Raw genomic sequence first — 18,106 nt, 5'->3', positions numbered from 1 at the left:
GTTTCCCCATCTGTAAAAGAGAAGTGTTGACCTGTTCTCTACCTGTCTGGTGAGGGAAACTGAAGTAACGAGCAAAGGAGGGTCCTTATGTTTGGGTGCTGAGTGAATGAATGCCCTCTCTCTCTCTCTTTTTTTTTTTTTTTTTTAACATTTATTTATTTGTGAGAGACAGTGAGAGACGGGGCACGAGCAGAGGAGGGGCAGAGAGAGGGGGAGACCCAGAATCCGACGCAGGCTCCCGGCTCTGAGCCGTCAGCACAGAACCCGACGCGGGGCTCGAACTCACGGACCGCGAGATCATGACCTGAGCCGAAGTCAGACGCCCAGCCGACTGAGCCACCCAGGCGCCCCATGAATGCCGTCTTCTAAACTGAGCGCAGTGCCTGCCGTAGAGTAGGAGCTCAGCAACTTCTTGTGGAATGAATAAACAAATAGCGAATGAATGAGTTCATGTTGGAATAAGTACATTTCTTCCCCCTCCCTGTCATAGTCCCTCTGCTCCTGGGTTAACTCCATAGACAGGCCAGCAGAGCCAGTCTTGCAGCCTGAGATAAGGCTGTTGTCGGGTGTCTCCCCTATGACTCCCTTGAGGGGGGGACGAGGGCAGACGGCTGATGCCTGGAGCTGGTGAAAGTGCCACACGGAGCCGGACCCAGAATGGGCTCTAAGTACCCACGATCCATGCAGGGCTTCCTGCCCCTGTGGACCCTAGTGCTGGAGGTGGCTCTCATTGTCATCTTCTTCTTTTTCACCTCCTATGACGCTTCCTCCCAGGATCCAAAGAAGCTCATGGAGACCTATCGAGGTGAGTGTCCAGAGGGGAGGTGGTCACAGGGGCAAGTAGCAGGGACAAGGGAAGAGGAGGTCCGTGATCCTCCGGGGGCCTAGAGGTTCCTTTCCACAAAGTCGTTGAGTATATAGGTTCCCACACCTTCTTCCGTGGGTTGTGCAAAGACCCAGCCAACAATGTAGGCTCTCCTTTAGGACCAGTGTGGACACCCCCTCTTCCATGAAGCCTTCCTTGATTTGTCAGGGCAGTCCGGGGCCTCCTAGTCTGTATTTACAGAATTCCCTTTGCCAAATGGTCTTTGTAAGTCTCTGCTTCTCTGTCCCCCCTTCCCCTATCTCCTTAACGGCAAGGAATTTCACGTTGTTCGGCTTTTAGTTTTTGTTTCCTGTTTGGGGGTCTCTCTTGTTCATTTCTGCGCCACCCTCCTTTCCGGAGCTTTGGTCTGTTGCCCCTCCTCCACCCCCAGCCTTCTCCTCACTTATTGGCCGGAAGTCTGCATTCTGTCTGCAAACCCAGAGCCATAAGGTATGGCTGAAGAGGAGTGGAGAATGGTCGTTATTCTACATGCAACTAAAAATAGGCACAGACTCTGACGAGGACAACTGTCAACAAGACGGGGGTGTCGCTTTTGCTTTTTTAATTTTTAAAAAATTATTATTATTTTTTAAATGTTGTATTTATTTTTGAGAGAGAGAGCATGAGCAGGGGAGGGGCAGAGAGCGAGGGAACAGAAGATCCTAAGGGACTCCGCACTGACAGCAGCGAGCCCAATGCGGGGCTCAAACTCACAAACTGTGAGATCATGACCTGACCCGAAGTCAGACACTTAACGGACTGAGTCAGCCAGGTGCCCCCTGGCTTTTTGCTTTTTTTTTTTAAAAAAATTGAGATGAGTTTCAAGTGATCTCAGGGGGATGATATCTTATCTATGATAATGGATGGGCCTCCTTGAGTGACCTCCCTGAGACAAAGCTGAACCTGGAGTCTGGTTGAGTGCCTGCTTCTTCCTAAGAGATGTGAACTGGCTAGTTAGTTAAAGCAAAGGTAAGGCATCCCAGGGCCTCAGCAGCAGGAGTGGGACAAAGAGATGGGGGGGGGGGGGGGGAGGGGGCAGGCAGGGAGGTAGGTGGGGGGAGGGAAGCATCTACACTTCAGGGGCTGCCTAGGGAGGGGCCCTAGGCTTGTTGTACCTAACAAGCAAGGCCTAGGCACAATTTAAATTCATTTCAGTTTACCTTAATTCTTTTCAATCCAATACAGTGTAATTCAATGCATGCATGCATTCATTCATTCAACCCTGTTATCATATCCCTAAATGTGGGATTTAGACACATGCCAATCAGAGCTAATATTTCTTGAACTCTCACTATGTACCAGGCACTATTTAAATGCTTTATGTTGAACCCTCACAACAACCCCATGAGGTAGGTATGATTATGATCTCTGTTTTTCATATAAGGAAAGTAGGCACATAGATGTTGAAGAGAGGTCACTCAGTAGCGACAGCATAGCAAATTTAAATTTATACAGCCTGGTTTTAGTTTCCATGTATTTAACCATTTGGCTTCACTGCCCCATTTCACAACGAGGTTGAGTCACTTGTCGTATAACCATTGGGTACAGGAGCCAGTATTTAAACTCTCTAGAGTGGCTCCAGGGTCGATGTTCTTCAGCCTTGTGCTGTGCTGCTAGCATAAAGTGTCCTCAGACACTCACTTTCCACAGAAGCACAGAGAAGAGCCCATAACCTGGGCAAGGGAGTGGATAGTGTCAGGGAAGGCTTCTGGAAGGAAGTGACTGCCCAGCCAGGTCTTGGAGGCTCAGGAGGAGTCAACCATGTGAAAATGGATCATCGTCCAGAGTGAGAGGACAGCAAGAGCCACTGCGTGTGCACTCATTGGAGTGGACCAGGTGAAGGCTTAACATTGCAACGTTGGAGCACCAAGATGGGGGTAGGACATGGTAGACCGACTGGATTGAGTCTGGAGTTTGACCCTCATGCTGCTGACCTAATAGGACGAGTTTGGGTTCAGGTTATGGCGAAAGCCATTCCAGGGCTAGTGTAGGGGCAGGGGAAGGGGCCATGACTTGAGGTGAGGGACTAATGTGGAGACTAGTGTGTAGTATGGACCAGAGAGCTTCAAATGCTTCTGATCATTTTTCAAGCATGCACCATATTTACATGTTACAGGCAAAGTACTGCTACATTAATATCTTTTACACATTATAATAATACATACACACAAATTAGAAAATTTGAAAGAGGTCAAATGAAATACATAATATTTTCAAATTACGGGTTGTGAGGGTACCAGGACCAGTCAATCTCGAGGCAAGGTCCATTGTTCCCATTATCGAGAAGGAATGTAAATCCATTCCTAGAGTCTTCTTGATAATTTCAAATTCTCTTGGTTGACTTCCTGTCAGATCTAATTAGACTGACTTCTTTTTAACTTTGTGACCAGTAAAGAGTTTGCACAACTCTTTGCCCTTTTTTTTTTTTTTCATACACTTGACTGCCATTACGGTTTTGCCTTCATTCGGTGGTTTTAGGTAGGTGTCCATTCCGTGAAGGTTAGTTGAACTAGAACTAGGTAACCTAATCTGTCAACTCACTTAATCTAATCCAGTCCAGGGGAACAACAATGTTATTCAAACCTGCCAATTCCAAAAAGACATTTTTGAGACAATCAGCAAGAATCCTGTATGATACCCAGGAATTGTTGTTAGTTTTGTTAAGTCTGAGAGCAGCATGCTGGGGTTTTTTTAAAGGCCCTATCTGCTAGAGAGATATACTGAAATGAGGCAATGTCTGGGGCTTGCTTTATGCCAAAAAAAAAAAAAAAAAAAAAAGAAAAAGAAAAGAAAGAAAGAAAGAAAAAGAAAACAGTGGAAAAGGATAATAAAATAAGATTGGCCCCGTGTGACAGTCATCAAAACTGGGAATGGGCACATGACATTCATCAAGTGACTCTCTGCTCTTGTATATGCTTAAACTTTTCCATAATCCATAATCAAATTTAAAACAAAAACAAAATGAAATCCTGCCATCCGTTGCAACATGATGAATACAGAGAAACAGATGTCCCCTCTTCCCTGTGGCCCAATACTCCCCTCAGGCCACCTTCCAAAGCTAGGAGACTAGAAGCTGTCTGACATCCTGAACAGGCAGAGGAGGCTCCTGGGGTAACGTGGATCTTAAATACTCTCAGAAATGCAAACTTCACCCAGGGCCTTTGGAGGAAGAGGCGGCTAGATCAGTGGTTCTCAAAGTGTGGTCCCCAGAGCAGCTACCTCAGCCACGGGCACCTCAGGAATTTGTTAGAAATGCAGATTCGCAAGCCCACTCCATACCTATCCATCAGAAATGTTCAGGGTAGGGCCCAGCAACCTGAATTTTCCCAAGCAAGCCCTCAAAGTGACTCTTATGCATGTGAAAAGTTTGACAAATGTTGGAGCCAGACGGATTCAAACCCCGCCTCTGCCTCTTCTTAGCTGTGAGACCTTGGGCAAATTATTCACCATCTCTCTGCTTCATTGCTATCACATGACAATAGTACTTTCTCCATACGTTGTTGAAAGGATTAGAAGAACAAACACATATAAAGACTGATTAAACGTATTTGCTTTTATTATTAATAGACTTTAATTTCTTCTATTTTTTAAATACCATTTTTTAATGTTTACTTATTCTTGAGAGAGAGAGAGAGAGAGGGAGTGAGAGGGAGAGAGATTGACCAAGCATGAGTGGGGGAGGGGCAGAGAGAGAGGGGGACACAGAGTCCGAAGCAGGCTCCAGGCTCTGGCTGTCAGCACAGAGCCCGACATGGGGCTCGAACTCATGAACTGTGAGATCATGACCTGAGCCGAAGTCGGACGCTTAACCGACTGAGCCACCCAGGCGCCCCAGTTCCTTATACTTTTATAAAAACAAACAAAACTGGAAGGGCTAATATGTTCCTCCGGGAGCCCCTATGGATCTTCTGGAGCATCTTCTGAGGTGTGCGTTCCCTACACTGGCGACCACCGTCCACACGGCCGGCGATGAGACCAAATGGGCAGGGACCATGAGGGAGAAGCAAAGAGTCACGACATTCAAGAGATAGCTAGGAGATCAAATGAGCTGTACCCGGTGAAAGCGAAAGGAGCTCAGGATGGCTTTAGACGTGTGGTTGGGTATATGGACGTGCCAATTCCTGAGGTGAGAAGCAGGTTCGTGAAATGAACAACGATATATTCACTTTAGGCTAGGGGTTGAGGCGCCTCTGAGATGCTTAGGGGAAGCAGAGTGTATCAGCTATCCATTGCTGCATAACAGACCACCCCCAAACGTAGTGACTTCAAATGGCCATTTTGATTTGGTAATGGTCATTTCATTTGTTCCCGATTGTGATTAAGTGGTTCAGCGATACGGGTTGGGCCCAGCCGGGTGGTTCTTCTGTCGGTTTCCTAGGCTCTCTCATGCATGTGCAGCCTGGAGGTTTGACTGGGGTGGGAGGGCCTCATTCACATGTTTGGCGGGTGATGCTGGCTGGTAGTGCATGTGATGTGGCTCCGTCACCCTAGCCCAGACTTCTTCACATGGTAGCAGAATAGTTACTGCCACAAAAGAGGGCAAGCCCCAATGAGTGGGTGCTTTTCAAACCTCTGCTTGTATCGTGTTTACTCATGTCTCATTGGCCAAAGCAAATCACAAGGCCCAACCCAGGGGGGAGGGGCCTATACTGGAAGGCATGATTCCTTCATTGGAACCCATTACTGTAATGATCTATACACAGAGCCTCTTCTAGGACTGCCAGACTGGGGGGACATCCTGGGCCCTGCACTGTGGATACTACCCAACTCCCCCCTTACTCCCCAAAGGGAGGAGAGCTACTAAAAGACATGAGGGGCTTTCCCACTGACATATAAATATGGTACCCCCAAATCCTAGAACGTCCCATATCTTAGCCTTGGCTGTCCCCTTTGATTGGGAAATCTCTTTTTCTATTCCCAGAATGCTGTAGGGGTGAAGGTAGGGTGGGAGTAGAGGCTATTGGGGAGCAGAAATCAGCATGGGGCACTATGGGTGGTCCCAGTCTGGGGCTGCCGAGATCTTCCCAGTCAGTAGTGGGGAGAATAGTGCAGAGGTCGAGCCTCCTAAGGGACAGAAGCTGGGTCTGGCTTCAGAGCTCTTGGTGCTGGAGTGCCTGCAGGCCAGAGGAAGGAGCAAAGGCGGGTGGGAACACAGAGCTAGGATCACAGGGGCAGCCAGGCCGGAGGAGGCGGGGGAAGAGTCTTGCCCAAAGTCACACAGCTAATGAGTGGTAGGCACAGGATACGTGATTTGCGCGAACCGGCGAAAATGTTCCTGACAGTCCTCTGAGCAGGCACCATCGTTTCATACCCATCTTACAGATTAGGCAGCTGGGACACAGAGGTAGAGTCAGCCTCTGGACCCTGACAACCTGACTCAGTCCATACTCTTCACCATTACACTATGTGTGCTATACGGAGAGGCACGATGTGTGGTGGTTAAACCCAGATGGTCCAGATACAGATTGCTCACCATTTGCTAGCTGTGTGACCTGGGTTAGTTACAGCACCTCTCTGTGCCTCCCTTTCCCTATATGTAAAATGTGGGTAACAAATAGGACGTACTGCGCCAAGTTGCTGTCGGTTAAAACTGTCAGGCACTTAGAAGGGGGCCTGGTGTGGGGGGGCGCACCACATACGTGGCTGCTGTCACAGTGCTGGTAACAAGTGCCTCGTCTCAACACTGGCCTCTCAGGCTAGACCCTTTCTGCAAGCCATGGGGCTTTCATAAAATTCTCCGGAGGCCTGTCTTAGACTGTAAAATTCCCCTCTGGGGCCCAGTCACGGGGGCCCCTGTCGCACATCCACTCCTTATCACCCCTGAACACCTTCGAGGCCATTAGCCTATCAGCCCAGCAGCCGACGTGGGGTGCAGCGCCGGCTCTGAGAGGTGGAGGCTGGCACCACTGGGGATGCTCTGAGCTGGGACCTGGCCCTGAAGTGGGGGTCCGGATAATGAGACCTAGGAAGAATCAGAGAGGGGCCTGGGAGACCAGGAGAAGAAGCAGGAGAGTGCAGGGAGCAGAAAGGCCTGAATTCTAACGTCATGGACGGATTCATTTAGGGTGAATGGGCTCTGTCGACAGCTCCCAGAAACTGCCACCCTGACTTTATCCCGCTGGGTGGAGTACAGCTCCTCCCTTAGGGACAGTGTGGGGCCTTGGGGAGGAAGGCCCCGAGCTCCTACACCGGGCAGCGGTGGGAACGGTAGCTGTGCCTGATAAAGCCCCCCCACCCGAGATCCTCTGAGTTCCTCTTCCTTAGGGCCCCGCCTCTGCCCTATCCCGGTCACCCTCCTCTCCCCACCCATCGATCCTCTCCTCAGAATATGCCAGAGTTGGGGCGCCTGGGTGGCTCAGTCGGTTAAGCGTCCGACTTCGGCTCAGATCGTGATCTCACGGCTCGTGGGTTCGAGCCCCTCGTCGGGCTCTGTGCTGACAGCTCAGAGCCTGGAGCCTGCTTCGGGTTCTTGTGTCCCTCTCTCGCTCCGCCCCTCCCCCACTCATGCTCTCTCTGTCTCTCTCTCTCTCAAAAATAAATAAACATTAAATATTAAAAAAAAAAAGAATATGCCAGAGTTATAAGGGTCTTAGAGAGTACCAAGTCCAACACCTACATGTTTACAGAGAGAGAAATTGAGGCCCAAAAGAGGACAAGGACCTTGCCTGAGGTCCCTTAGTGAGGTGGGGGCGGACAAGAGCGAGAAACAGCCCAGCCCGGTTAAAGAGCACCATACCTGGGGGTCAGAGCTTGGTTCTGCTGCCAGCATGCTCTGTGGCCTTGAGGAGGTCACAGGCTCTCTCTGGTCTGCTTCTACACAACGGGAGGACAATGAAAGGGTCTCCCGACTCATGGAATCTTCAATAAGTCTGGACCCTATGCATTTAGAGTTGCTGCTAAATGGCACACAGGTTGGGCTTAACAGCAGTCTTTAAGACAAGATTGAATTTGAATGCTGAAAGCGGGGTGTCCGATCTCTAGTTGGCCACAGGCCCTTTCATCCATATGGTTTCCCGCTTGGGTCCTGAAGGAATTTGAGCGCTCCCAAGAGGAACGCCCTGTACAACATATGCCAAGAGGGTGCCAACAGGAGACTGAAATGTTGCCTGCACTTTTCTCTCCCCCCATGTCAGGGGAGAAGGGGCAAAAAGTTGAATCAATGCCCTTTCTCACCTACTCCCCAAGCTCCCAGACCCTTTGGGGTCCTCAGGGGTCTCCAACATCCTGGTGTGATCAGACTGTTTGGGGACACGTTAACAGCCACCCAAGTTTGATGTGTACGACCCTAGGTCTACGCATTTCTCAATGAAAGTGGGTTTAAATGTAACTCGAAGGGGCTTTCTGAGACTTTGGAGAGTTCCGGAAACGAGTGCTTCCTCGTTGTCATCAGGGCCAGGGCTCGAGGCCCGCGGAGAGCAGGTGGGTTCTGGTAACCGTGACGGTGAAGAGAATGACGGTGGTGCTGGTGAATCGCCACCACTTACGGAGTGCCAAGCACTTGAACAAAATATCACTTCCTTCAGCTCTCCCGCCCCCTCGGAGGTGGGTATAATGGCCCTTATTTAGCTGACGAGGAAGGTACGGCACCTCCGAGGGCACACAGCTATGAGGTTGAAGCCTATATAAAATGCCATTTTTATAGGTCAAAAATGGCCAAATGTTGGCAATTTTAATACGGTTTAACCTAACGGGGAATGACAGAACTGGGACCAAACAGAAGTGTCTAAACTTGAAGGCTGTCTTTTCTTTGGTGCGTGTGTGTGTGTGTGTTGTTTTGTTTGTTTTTGTTCACTGTCTAAGTGCTGGTTGTAGAAAATTTAAACACAGAAAAAGAAAAGAAAAAAAAAAAGTAAAACTCTCCCCAAACCAGAGGATAATATTCATCGGGGGAAAAGTTCTTGCAAGTTCTCTCCCTGGGTATTTATACATGTGAAATACTCGGTGTTTGTTGATCAAACGTCTTTCTGTCCTGAGTGATGGCGGGCATTATAGCATCGGGCTCTGGGGACCCGACGAAGGGTGTGATCGTTTTTCCCATTGAGCGGGTGAGAAAACTGAGAGCAGATAGTGTGGTGGGTGAAGGCACAGGCTTCAGGGCAGACCATCTAGGTTTAAATCTGGCTGTATGAGGGGCGCCTGGGTGGCTCAGTCGGTTAAGCGTCCGACTTTGGCTCAGGTCATGATCTTGCAGTCTGTGAGTTCGAGCCCCGCGTCAGGTTCTGTGCTGACAGCTCAGAGCCTGGAGCCTGTTTCGGATTCTGTGTCTCCCTCTCTCTGACCCTCCCCCGTTCATGCTCTGTCTCTCTCTGTCTCAAAAATAAATAAACGTTAAAAAAAATTTTTTTAAATAAAAAATTAAAAAAAAAAATCTGGCTGTATGAGTTGGGGTGAGTTACTTCACTCCTCCGTGGCTCAGCCTTCACATCTGTGACATGGTGATGAGAACAGCACCCGCCTTGGAAGGCGGTTGTACGAAATAAGTGAGATGGTCTGTGTGAAGTGATTAAAATCCTGGCTGGCTCAGTCCGGAGAGCATGGGATTCTTGATCTCAGGGTCATGAGTTCGAGCTCCGCGTTGGGCAGAGAGATTACTTAGAAAAATAAAGTAAATAAAAGAGTGTTGCCATATGGGAAACACTTAATACATGTAGGCTGCTACTAAAGTTCAGAGACATTACACAACTAGCTTAAGCCGCACAGCTGGAAACTGCTAGAGCCCTGATTTGAACCCACGTTTGTCAAGCTGCGAACCATTTTTCAAGCTTGGAAGTAAATACAAGGGTCCAGCCTTTTCCTTTTGCTGGACCTCTCCCTGCCATTAGGCAAGTCTCTTGCGCTCACCTGCCACAGCAGCCCTTGAGCAGGGTCCAAGGCTGGAAAAAGGTGAGGGTCACTCAGAAGGCCCCGGTGCTTTCTGCCCGAACACTGGGTCCCTCCCAGCAAGGGACAAAGGGAGAGAGCTGTTTTCTGCAAGGATAATCTGGTTCTTATCAACAGAACTTCGGGACCTGCTTCTGCCCCCTCTCTTCTGGGCCAAGTCACTGGCTTCTGTGGCCTTATTTTCTTTCTTTTTTAAAAAAAAATTGTTTTTAATGTCATTTATTTTTGAGAGAGAGAGAAAGAGACACAGAGCACAACTGGGGGAGCGGCAGAGAGAGAGGGGGAAACACAGAATCCGAAGCAGATTCCAGGCTCTGAGCTGTCAGCGGATGAGCTGTCAGAGCCCAATGCAGGGCTGGAACCCATGAACCGTGAGATCATGACCTGAGCCAAAGTCAGATGCTTAACCAACTGAGCCACCCAGGTGCCCCGTGTGGCCTTATTTTCTCACGTACATGATCAGGAGGTTGAATCTGATCCTCCATAGCAGCGGTAATTACCTTCATTGAATGTCAACCATGTGCCAAGCATCAATACAGATGTTTGACACATGTTCATTCCATCGAGTTTAGTAATAATAATTGCTACATTTACTGAGCACTTACTATGGGCCAGGCCCTGCCTTTGTGCCTACCCAGCATTAGCTCATCGAATCTTTGCCTCAGCCCTGCCTGCTATGTATTTTCCCCATGATTCAGATGAGAAGACTGAGGCTCAAAGAGCCAAAGCAACTTGCCCAAGCACTCTTTAATGATCCCTTCCAGCTGCCGCCCCGCAAATTCACATGGAATGTAGGTACATTCTAATTCTGTAAGTTCTGTAAATTCCAATTTCATACAACTTTCCGTCTCGTCTGCCTCCCTTTCTCCTTCTCCATATCTGCTCCTGGGCAGTCCTGCAGGATGTTACCATCATGGTGGCCCTTGGCTTTGGCTTCATCAACTCGTCTTTGCGGCGATACGGCTGGAGCAGCGTGGCCTTCAACCTCTTCTTGCTGGCCCTGGCAGTGCAGTGGGCAGTCCTACTGGATGGGTTCCTGGAGCAGCTCTCCCCTAAGAAGGTGGTCATCAAACTGTCCAGGTAACCAGACGGTGGCTGGATCGTTTTGTGGATCCTTGAGGTATGGGGCCCAAGAGGGCTGGTTCTAGAATAGCTGGGATGTCCCCTTGAAGCCACGCGATATTAGGATATACCCTCACAAATTACCCACTCTTTATCTAAAATTCAAATTGAACTGGGAATCCTGTATTTCCTCTGACAACCCCGGGCTCAGATCTACAGCCCTCCCCAAGTCCTTTCTTTATTATTGACTGTGATTTTGTAAAGTTACACAAGCAGCATGGGTTCAAAGAAAAATGAATAGAGATTACAGAGAAAAGAAAAAGAAATATCACAGTCTCTTGAAAATAAAAAAAGTACTGCTAGTCCTCAAATGTTGGTGAGCAAGAAATAGCCACGCCTTTCAATTAAGGTTGATCCATTTGGCTGTATTTGTATGAAACTCTTAGAAGTAGCAAAATGACCCATGTTGCTAGGAGTCAGAATAATGGTCACATGGGGAATGTGATGATTACTGAATAGGAAGGATCAGTCGCTAGAGCATGCAAACCTTCATCTCGGCGGCATGAGTTCAAGGTCCACGTTGGGCATGGTGCCGAGCCCCCCGCCAAAAAAAAAGACAAAAAATTTTTCAAAATTAAAAAAGCCGTTAGCCCATGACAGGAGAAACTAGGTAGAATTTACCTTGAAAATTGGTTTTTGGTTTTCTCCACCTCTGAATCTCTGTCCTGCCCAGAGGATGATGGTAAATCCCATCTTGGGGGACCTGTCAGCTCTCCAGGCCACTCCATCTTCCCCTCTGAAGCCCTGCATCTCTGAGCACCGCTGTTGAACATCTCCTCGTGAGCCAAACACCATACCAGGCAGTACACAAACATGGTTTCGTTTAACCCTCCCAGCAGCGGGCTAACTGGTGTACAGGCTCCGAGAGCATAAGGCATTTGCCAAGGGTCACACAGTTAAGGGGTGGAAAATGGCTTTAGCTTTTAACTATCTGTGTGCAGCCCTTCCCACACACTCCAGGGTGGTCAGAACATGAAACATACAGAGCCCGGTCGGTTCTCTACTGACCCTGATAAAAACCTCCACATTTTTTTCTTCTAACAAGTTTTAGGCTAATCCCCACGGGGATTCAATGTGTCCCCACCCCATCCCCCCAAGAAACACCTGGGAAGAGGCAAAGGGGACTCTCCGGAGGAGCTCTGACAGCGGTGGCCCTGGTCTGGCGTTTCTGCTGCCTTGGCTTAAGGTCACACAAACCTTCAGCCTCCTGTACCTACTGTCCAGGCATCTCTGGGCTGCTCCTTCTAAGGTCTCCCGCCCACAGGGACCAACTTGTTCTTGACTCAATCCAGGAAGACAAGAAGAGGCCCTTTGCAGCCTGAGTGAACTCCCCTGCCCCGCCTCTGACCGCTTGGATCCTCCCAGCTGTGACCCTCTCTCCCCGCCCCCCCCCCCCCCCCCCACTCCCGCCACTAGGACTGGCTTCCCAGATTGGAACTGAGAGCTTCTTCCCGACCTTTCCAGGGGCTGGGCTGGTGCAGGAGACGGGGCCAGGCTTGCCTCTGGTACAGCGCCCTCCCCTTCCCCCTCGGCCTCCCCTGAGCTGTACAGCCTGACTTGGCACTGAGTTGCTTTGAGTCACCGATGACCAGTCCCTTCAGGGCAGGGGCCTGTCCCACTCGGCTTTGTCCTTTGTTTTCCTCACGTAGTGAAGACTTAGTAAATGGTTACTGGAACAAAATGAAAATAAAAAGAACCCTGAAAGTTGTGATATTTTTAATGCTGTATTTTGAAAGGTTCAGGAGGCCTCCACCAGAGGATAGTGGCGATAACCAACCCTCTTATTGTGCTTGAAATATATCAACTCAGTTTACCCTTAGAATAGCCTCATAGGCCTTGCCTCCACCTTATAGGCGAGGACACAGAAGCACAGAGTGGTTCAGTGATTTGCCCAAGGTCACACAGCCAGGATTCCAACCTAAGCTGGCTGGACTGGAGACGGCACTCCTAAACACTGCACTTCTCAGTCTCGACACCTCCCCAGTGCCAACTGGCCCCTGGGGTCTGGAATCCCACCACTGGCACATGTCCTCTTGAATCAGGCCCTCGCCAATTCAGTTAAATGAGTGCTCACCCAAAAGACATAACACGGCCAGTCGTGGTGAAACTTTGAGTAACTCCGGTTCTAAATAATTCCTGATCCCTGTGAGACTCCTTCCCAGGCCCTTGGTCCTCTCCTGATCTTCCCTCTGAAGTCCCTGAGCCTTAAGCAAGACACTACGTTGGCAGCAAATGCCGAGGAGGCTGTGTCCAGACTTCAGAGCACAGGCTTTGGATCCAGGCCAGCTGGGTTTGAGCCTCAACTTTTGTTGTTAACTAGCTTTATGGCCCAAAGAGTCACCTCTTCTAGTCTCAGTGTCCTGTTCTGTAATGTGAAGGTACTGACTGGTACCCTAGCGTTGTTTACCGAAGGCCACTTAGAAGATTAAAACTTATTTACTTATTTCTTTTAAAGGTTTATTTGAGAGCGAGCGAGTAGGGGAGGGGCAGAGAGAGGGAGAGAGAGAATCCCAAGTAGGCTCCACACTGCCAGCACAGATCATGACCTGAGTTGAAATAAAAAATTGGACGCTCACCTGACTGAGCCATCCAGGTACGCCAGAAGATTAAAATTTAAACGAGGGGGTGTAGTCGCAAGGCTGTTATACATAATGCTTAACAAATTATGTTATTTTGTACTGATGGTGGTTGGTGGTAGCATTAGGGAGGGGAGGGAGTCTCTGAGCAAGGCGCCCAGAGGAGGGTGGGTTGGTTTAACCACCATGGATTGTTCTGCTTAGTGCCGCCTCCCCCCGGAAGCCCTCCCTGATGAACCCAGTCCACACTGCTCTCTCCCTCCAGTGAGCCACCCCCCTAGCCACATGATATCATGGATAGTCTTTGCGGACAGACTCACAGTGTCAGCCCCATCTCCTCAGCTGGATCATAAGTACCTTGAAAACAAGTTGTTTTCTCCTCTTGAATCCCCACACTGAGCTTGCTCATTTGTCAAGGCAAGGAAGGAATCAGCAATAGTGCTAACAATGCAGGCTTCTACTCCCGAGTTAGTCCTTTGTGCCAATCGCGGTGCTAGACACACATGCACAAATTTTCCTTCTAATCCCCACAGCACTACCATGAGATAAATATCATCATCGGTCGTATTTTCAGAGGAAGGAACAGGCTCAGTGAGATTAAAGAGCTGCTCAAGTGGAAAAGCTGGGACTGGAAGCCAGGCTTGTCCTACTTCTAAACCCAGGCTCCACTACCAAGGAGAGGGTGGCGGGTGCTTGAATGACAGGCAGGCCAACAGGTGAAGAGCGCCCTCTATTGAGCATCTTTGCGAGATGAAGGCGGAAGAGAAGCTGGGGGAGCAGCGCCCCAGTTGTCAGACCCCAGAAGGGGGCCCTGAGGGAACAATCAGCCCCTGTAACTCACGATGACATTCTTACAAGAAATTCCTACACCGTGAATCGGAGTGTCTTCAGCAGGGATGAGTATGTGTGGATCAATTTCTCAGATATTGATGCCCCCCTGATGGGGGAAGGAGCCCAAGGAGACCCTAGATGGGGCATCATCAGTCCCCGTGTGGGTGGAATCTTGTCTTCTTGTTCTCCTATTGCGTCCTCAGCTTCTCAAACAGCACCAGGCTGGTTGAACGAGGGAATAAGTGAATGCATGAATGAGAGGAGTCTTTTCAGTCATCTCTCTCTCTCCCCCAGTATTAAGCTGGCCACCATGAGCGCCATGTCTGTGCTCATTTCAGCGGGTGCCGTTCTAGGCAAGACCAACCTGGTGCAGCTGGTGCTGATGGCACTGGTGGAGGTGACAGCCTTTGATGTCATGAGGATGATCCAGAGGAAGTACTTCATTGTGAGTAACAGCGCTGCGAGGAGGGGACTTCGGGGAGGAGGGGTCAGGAGGTGTGGGGGTTGCGGAACACCACCTCCATTTGGTGGGTTTTCTGGGATTAAAAAAAAATACAGGCCCAGATGGGGGTCCAAAGTGTGGTCTATGCTAAACGTTTAAACATAGCAACCTAATGGCTTTAACCAGAGGTGGTACAGTTGCCGGTGATGACAGGTCTAAGGTTTGACAGGGGATGTGGGTGACGGAAGTGTAATGCAGGAGAAAGATATTAGAAGAAAAAGGATCAAGGAACAGATAGAGGGAGTTGGATGGACCAAGATGATGACCTGGGGGAGTGATGGAGAGAAAGATTGTAAGGCAGGTGCTGAAATCCTCAGCGACCAAGAGGCAGGTAGATAATCAGCAAGGAGCATAGCGTCCGCTGGCAGGTCTTTTCAAGGGAGCTGGAGACATTTGGGGAGGGAAAAGGAACAGTTTAGATTGGAAATTTAGATAGGAAGTTCTTACCATTTATTAATTTTTGGTTCTCCCCATCTGTCTATAGGACTTCATTTTAACCCCTACTTCAGTGTATATTTCCTATAAATAAGGGCATTCTATTACATAACGGTTGTTCAATTAACAAACTTTGGAAATTTACATTAACACAATATTATCTTATTCAAATTTCACCAATTTTCCCAAAACATCCTGTTACAGCAAAGTTTAAAAAATATAAATATATATATATAAAGTTTACATATATATAAAGTTTAAAGTTTATATAAATATAAATATATATTTAGTTTATATATATATAAAGTTTTACATATATATAAAATATATATAAAGTTTAGCTTATATAAATAAAAATATATAAATATATATAATATTATATATAAAGTTTGAAAAGTTTATATACATAAAGTTAAAAATATATAAATATAAATATTATATTTTTTTCTTTTGGGTCCATGATCACACTTTCCATTCATTTCTCATGTCTCCTTAAACTTCTTTGATCTGGAACAGCTTCTCAGTCTTTATCTCTCAGGAACTGGACATATTTCGAGGTTATAAGCCATTTATTTTGGAAGGCAGCTATGTTCACCACTATATCACCAATACTGCACCTAAGCCAGTTATTTTGTTGAATGTGGCTTTGTGTAGTGTTTCCTCATGATTAGTTGAAGAATATGCATTTTTGGCAGAAATTACACAGAAGTGATGTTATGTCCTACTCAGCGCAAAGAATCAAGAGACACATGCTATCAATTTGTCCCATTACTGAGGATGTTAACTCTGATCACCTGTTAAGATGATGTCTGCCGGGCTCTTCCACTGCAAAGTTACTGTTTTCCCCTTTATAATTAATAAACATCTTGTGGGAAGATAGTATCCTGTTTCTTATCATGTTTTTCACACACTGATTTTAGCATGTTGATTTTTTTTTTTTTTTTTGCCTGAAACAGTACTACGATGATTGCCAGTATTTTTTTTCCTTTTTTAAAAGACTTTATTTGTAAGTAATCTGTTTACTTAAATTATGTATTACTTAAATAATCTCTATTTAGAGATCTCTAATCTCTAAACCCCAAGGTGGGGCTCATACTTATAACCCCAAGATCAAGAATCACACACTCCACCAACTGAGCCAGCCAGGCGCTCCCCCACCCCCATTGTTTTTTCTGATTCCATCTTCCCTTCCACATTCATTAGTTACCGTTCTGCTGTAAGAAAGAACTTTCTCTTCTTCTCCATTCATGCTTTTATTTATTTGCTTGTTTGTTTATTTATTTAGATCACTATGGGCTCAGGGATTCACCCAGGCATACTTCCATTTTCTGCCGCTTCTCTCTGCTTACTACAAGGATTAATTCCCACCCCTTACTTTCAAGGAAGAAAACTGCACTGGAGCTTTTTTACACAAAAAGAGGAGAATTTAACATAAGGACCACCAAAGGCAAGGGGTAGCAGCCAGTCTCAGGACTGGAAGTAGATCTGAGGAGTCTTGAAGACCCCAGGCAGTTCACGCTCTCCATCTCTGGGTTCTGTTCCTCCCTGTACATCCAACTTCTGTGCACATCAGCTTTCTCTTTGGTGGAGACCACGTATCTCTCCTACCGCTCTTGTTCATGCGCCTCTAAGGCCCAGATCCTACGGGGAAACAGCTCTCTTTGCTCTCAGCTAGTCCCAGGTCTATGGTCCAGTAAGATAGAATCTGATTGGCTCCCGCGGCCACATGTCTACTCTGGGCCAATCAGCTGCAGCCAGCGTAGGCGGCCACCGAGTAAACACGTGGCTAGTCAAGAGAAGGGGTAAATTCCCAGAGCTGCCACGCGCGTTGTGTGCCGTTCTTTGTAAACCTGTGCCTGCTTTGCCGGGGTCCTCGTAATGATTGTTTTAAAAGGCCGCAGTTATTCAAAGCCATCTCCTCTCCTCTCTTCTCTGCGGCTTTGAATCGCTAGGTGAGATGGTGCACAGGAGGATTTAGTACTGATTTTGAGAGGTGGCCGCTTCACCTCGGAACTTCAGTTCAGCCTGGGTTCTTGAGTGGAAAGACTCAGGAGGAAACCAGAGGCAGCAACCAGAGCTGTTTCAGTGGAGGCAACTCGAGAAATGGGTACAGTATTCCACGCCAACAATCCCCTCTTGTGGTTCCTGGATTCCTGGGGGACCTCACACAGTTTTTTACAAGGGACTATCACAGACTTTCGTTTTCATGTATAAGTGAAATGTGTGAAGGTATCCTTCCCGTTCACTCGTTCATTTCACATGTCTATTCCATGTCTATTATGTAGCGGGCGTCTTTTAGGCAAGGCAACTGTTGGGGACCTTCCATTCCAGAGGGAAAGGCTGCCAATAAACCATCAAATAGGCAAACGGTATTGCGTGTTAGAGAGTGTTAAGTACTACAGAGAAAAAATAAAATGGGAAAGGAGATATGAAGAGTTGAAAGAGGGATAAAATGTTAACAAGGTGGCCAGGGAAAGCTTCCCTGAGTAAAAAAAAAAAAAAAAAAAAAAAAAAAAAAAATTGAGTAGAGACATGAAGGCAGCAAGTGTACAAGCCACATGGGTGTCTGCCTATAAGGGCAGGTCAAGGGCAGGGCGGTAGGAGTGGCCTGCCTCTTCCAGGAGTATTTTATTGCCCACGCTGTTCAGAATTGTTGGCACGTGGTGATAATAAAAAGACAGGCTTTTAATTGCTTTTATTATTATTTTAAATTCTCTCCAGACAATGCACCCCCTGCCTGCCTGCACCCATGGTGGCTCACTCCTTTCACCTGGCATTCCAGGCATTGGAAAAGCCAGTATGAAGTGGGACTGACATGGGAGCATATCTGTGGGTTTGAGAAAGAGTGAGAGTGTGTCAAGAGTGGAGCAGGAGGTGAAGCCGGGGAGGTTAGGG

The 18,106-nt window shown here is 47.9% G+C and overlaps 1 protein-coding gene across 1 annotated transcript in view; it reads left to right on the top strand.

Moving 5' to 3' along the window:
• Window positions 1–545: 545 nt before the first annotated feature.
• Window positions 546–18,106, top strand: part of LOC123597369 (RH-like protein) — a 36,890-nt gene continuing 19,329 nt past the window's right edge. The window contains exons 1-3 of the mRNA XM_045476110.1: window positions 546–805; window positions 10,639–10,825; window positions 14,569–14,719. Of these exons, the coding sequence (XP_045332066.1) occupies window positions 658–805; window positions 10,639–10,825; window positions 14,569–14,719 (486 nt within the window). The 5' untranslated portion in view covers window positions 546–657. The remainder of the gene's footprint in view (window positions 806–10,638; window positions 10,826–14,568; window positions 14,720–18,106) is intronic.

The sequence above is a fragment of the Leopardus geoffroyi genome, chromosome C1 (genome assembly GCF_018350155.1).
Source record: "Leopardus geoffroyi isolate Oge1 chromosome C1, O.geoffroyi_Oge1_pat1.0, whole genome shotgun sequence".
Taxonomy (NCBI): domain Eukaryota; kingdom Metazoa; phylum Chordata; class Mammalia; order Carnivora; family Felidae; genus Leopardus; species Leopardus geoffroyi.
This window is presented reverse-complemented; position numbering and strand designations above follow the sequence as displayed.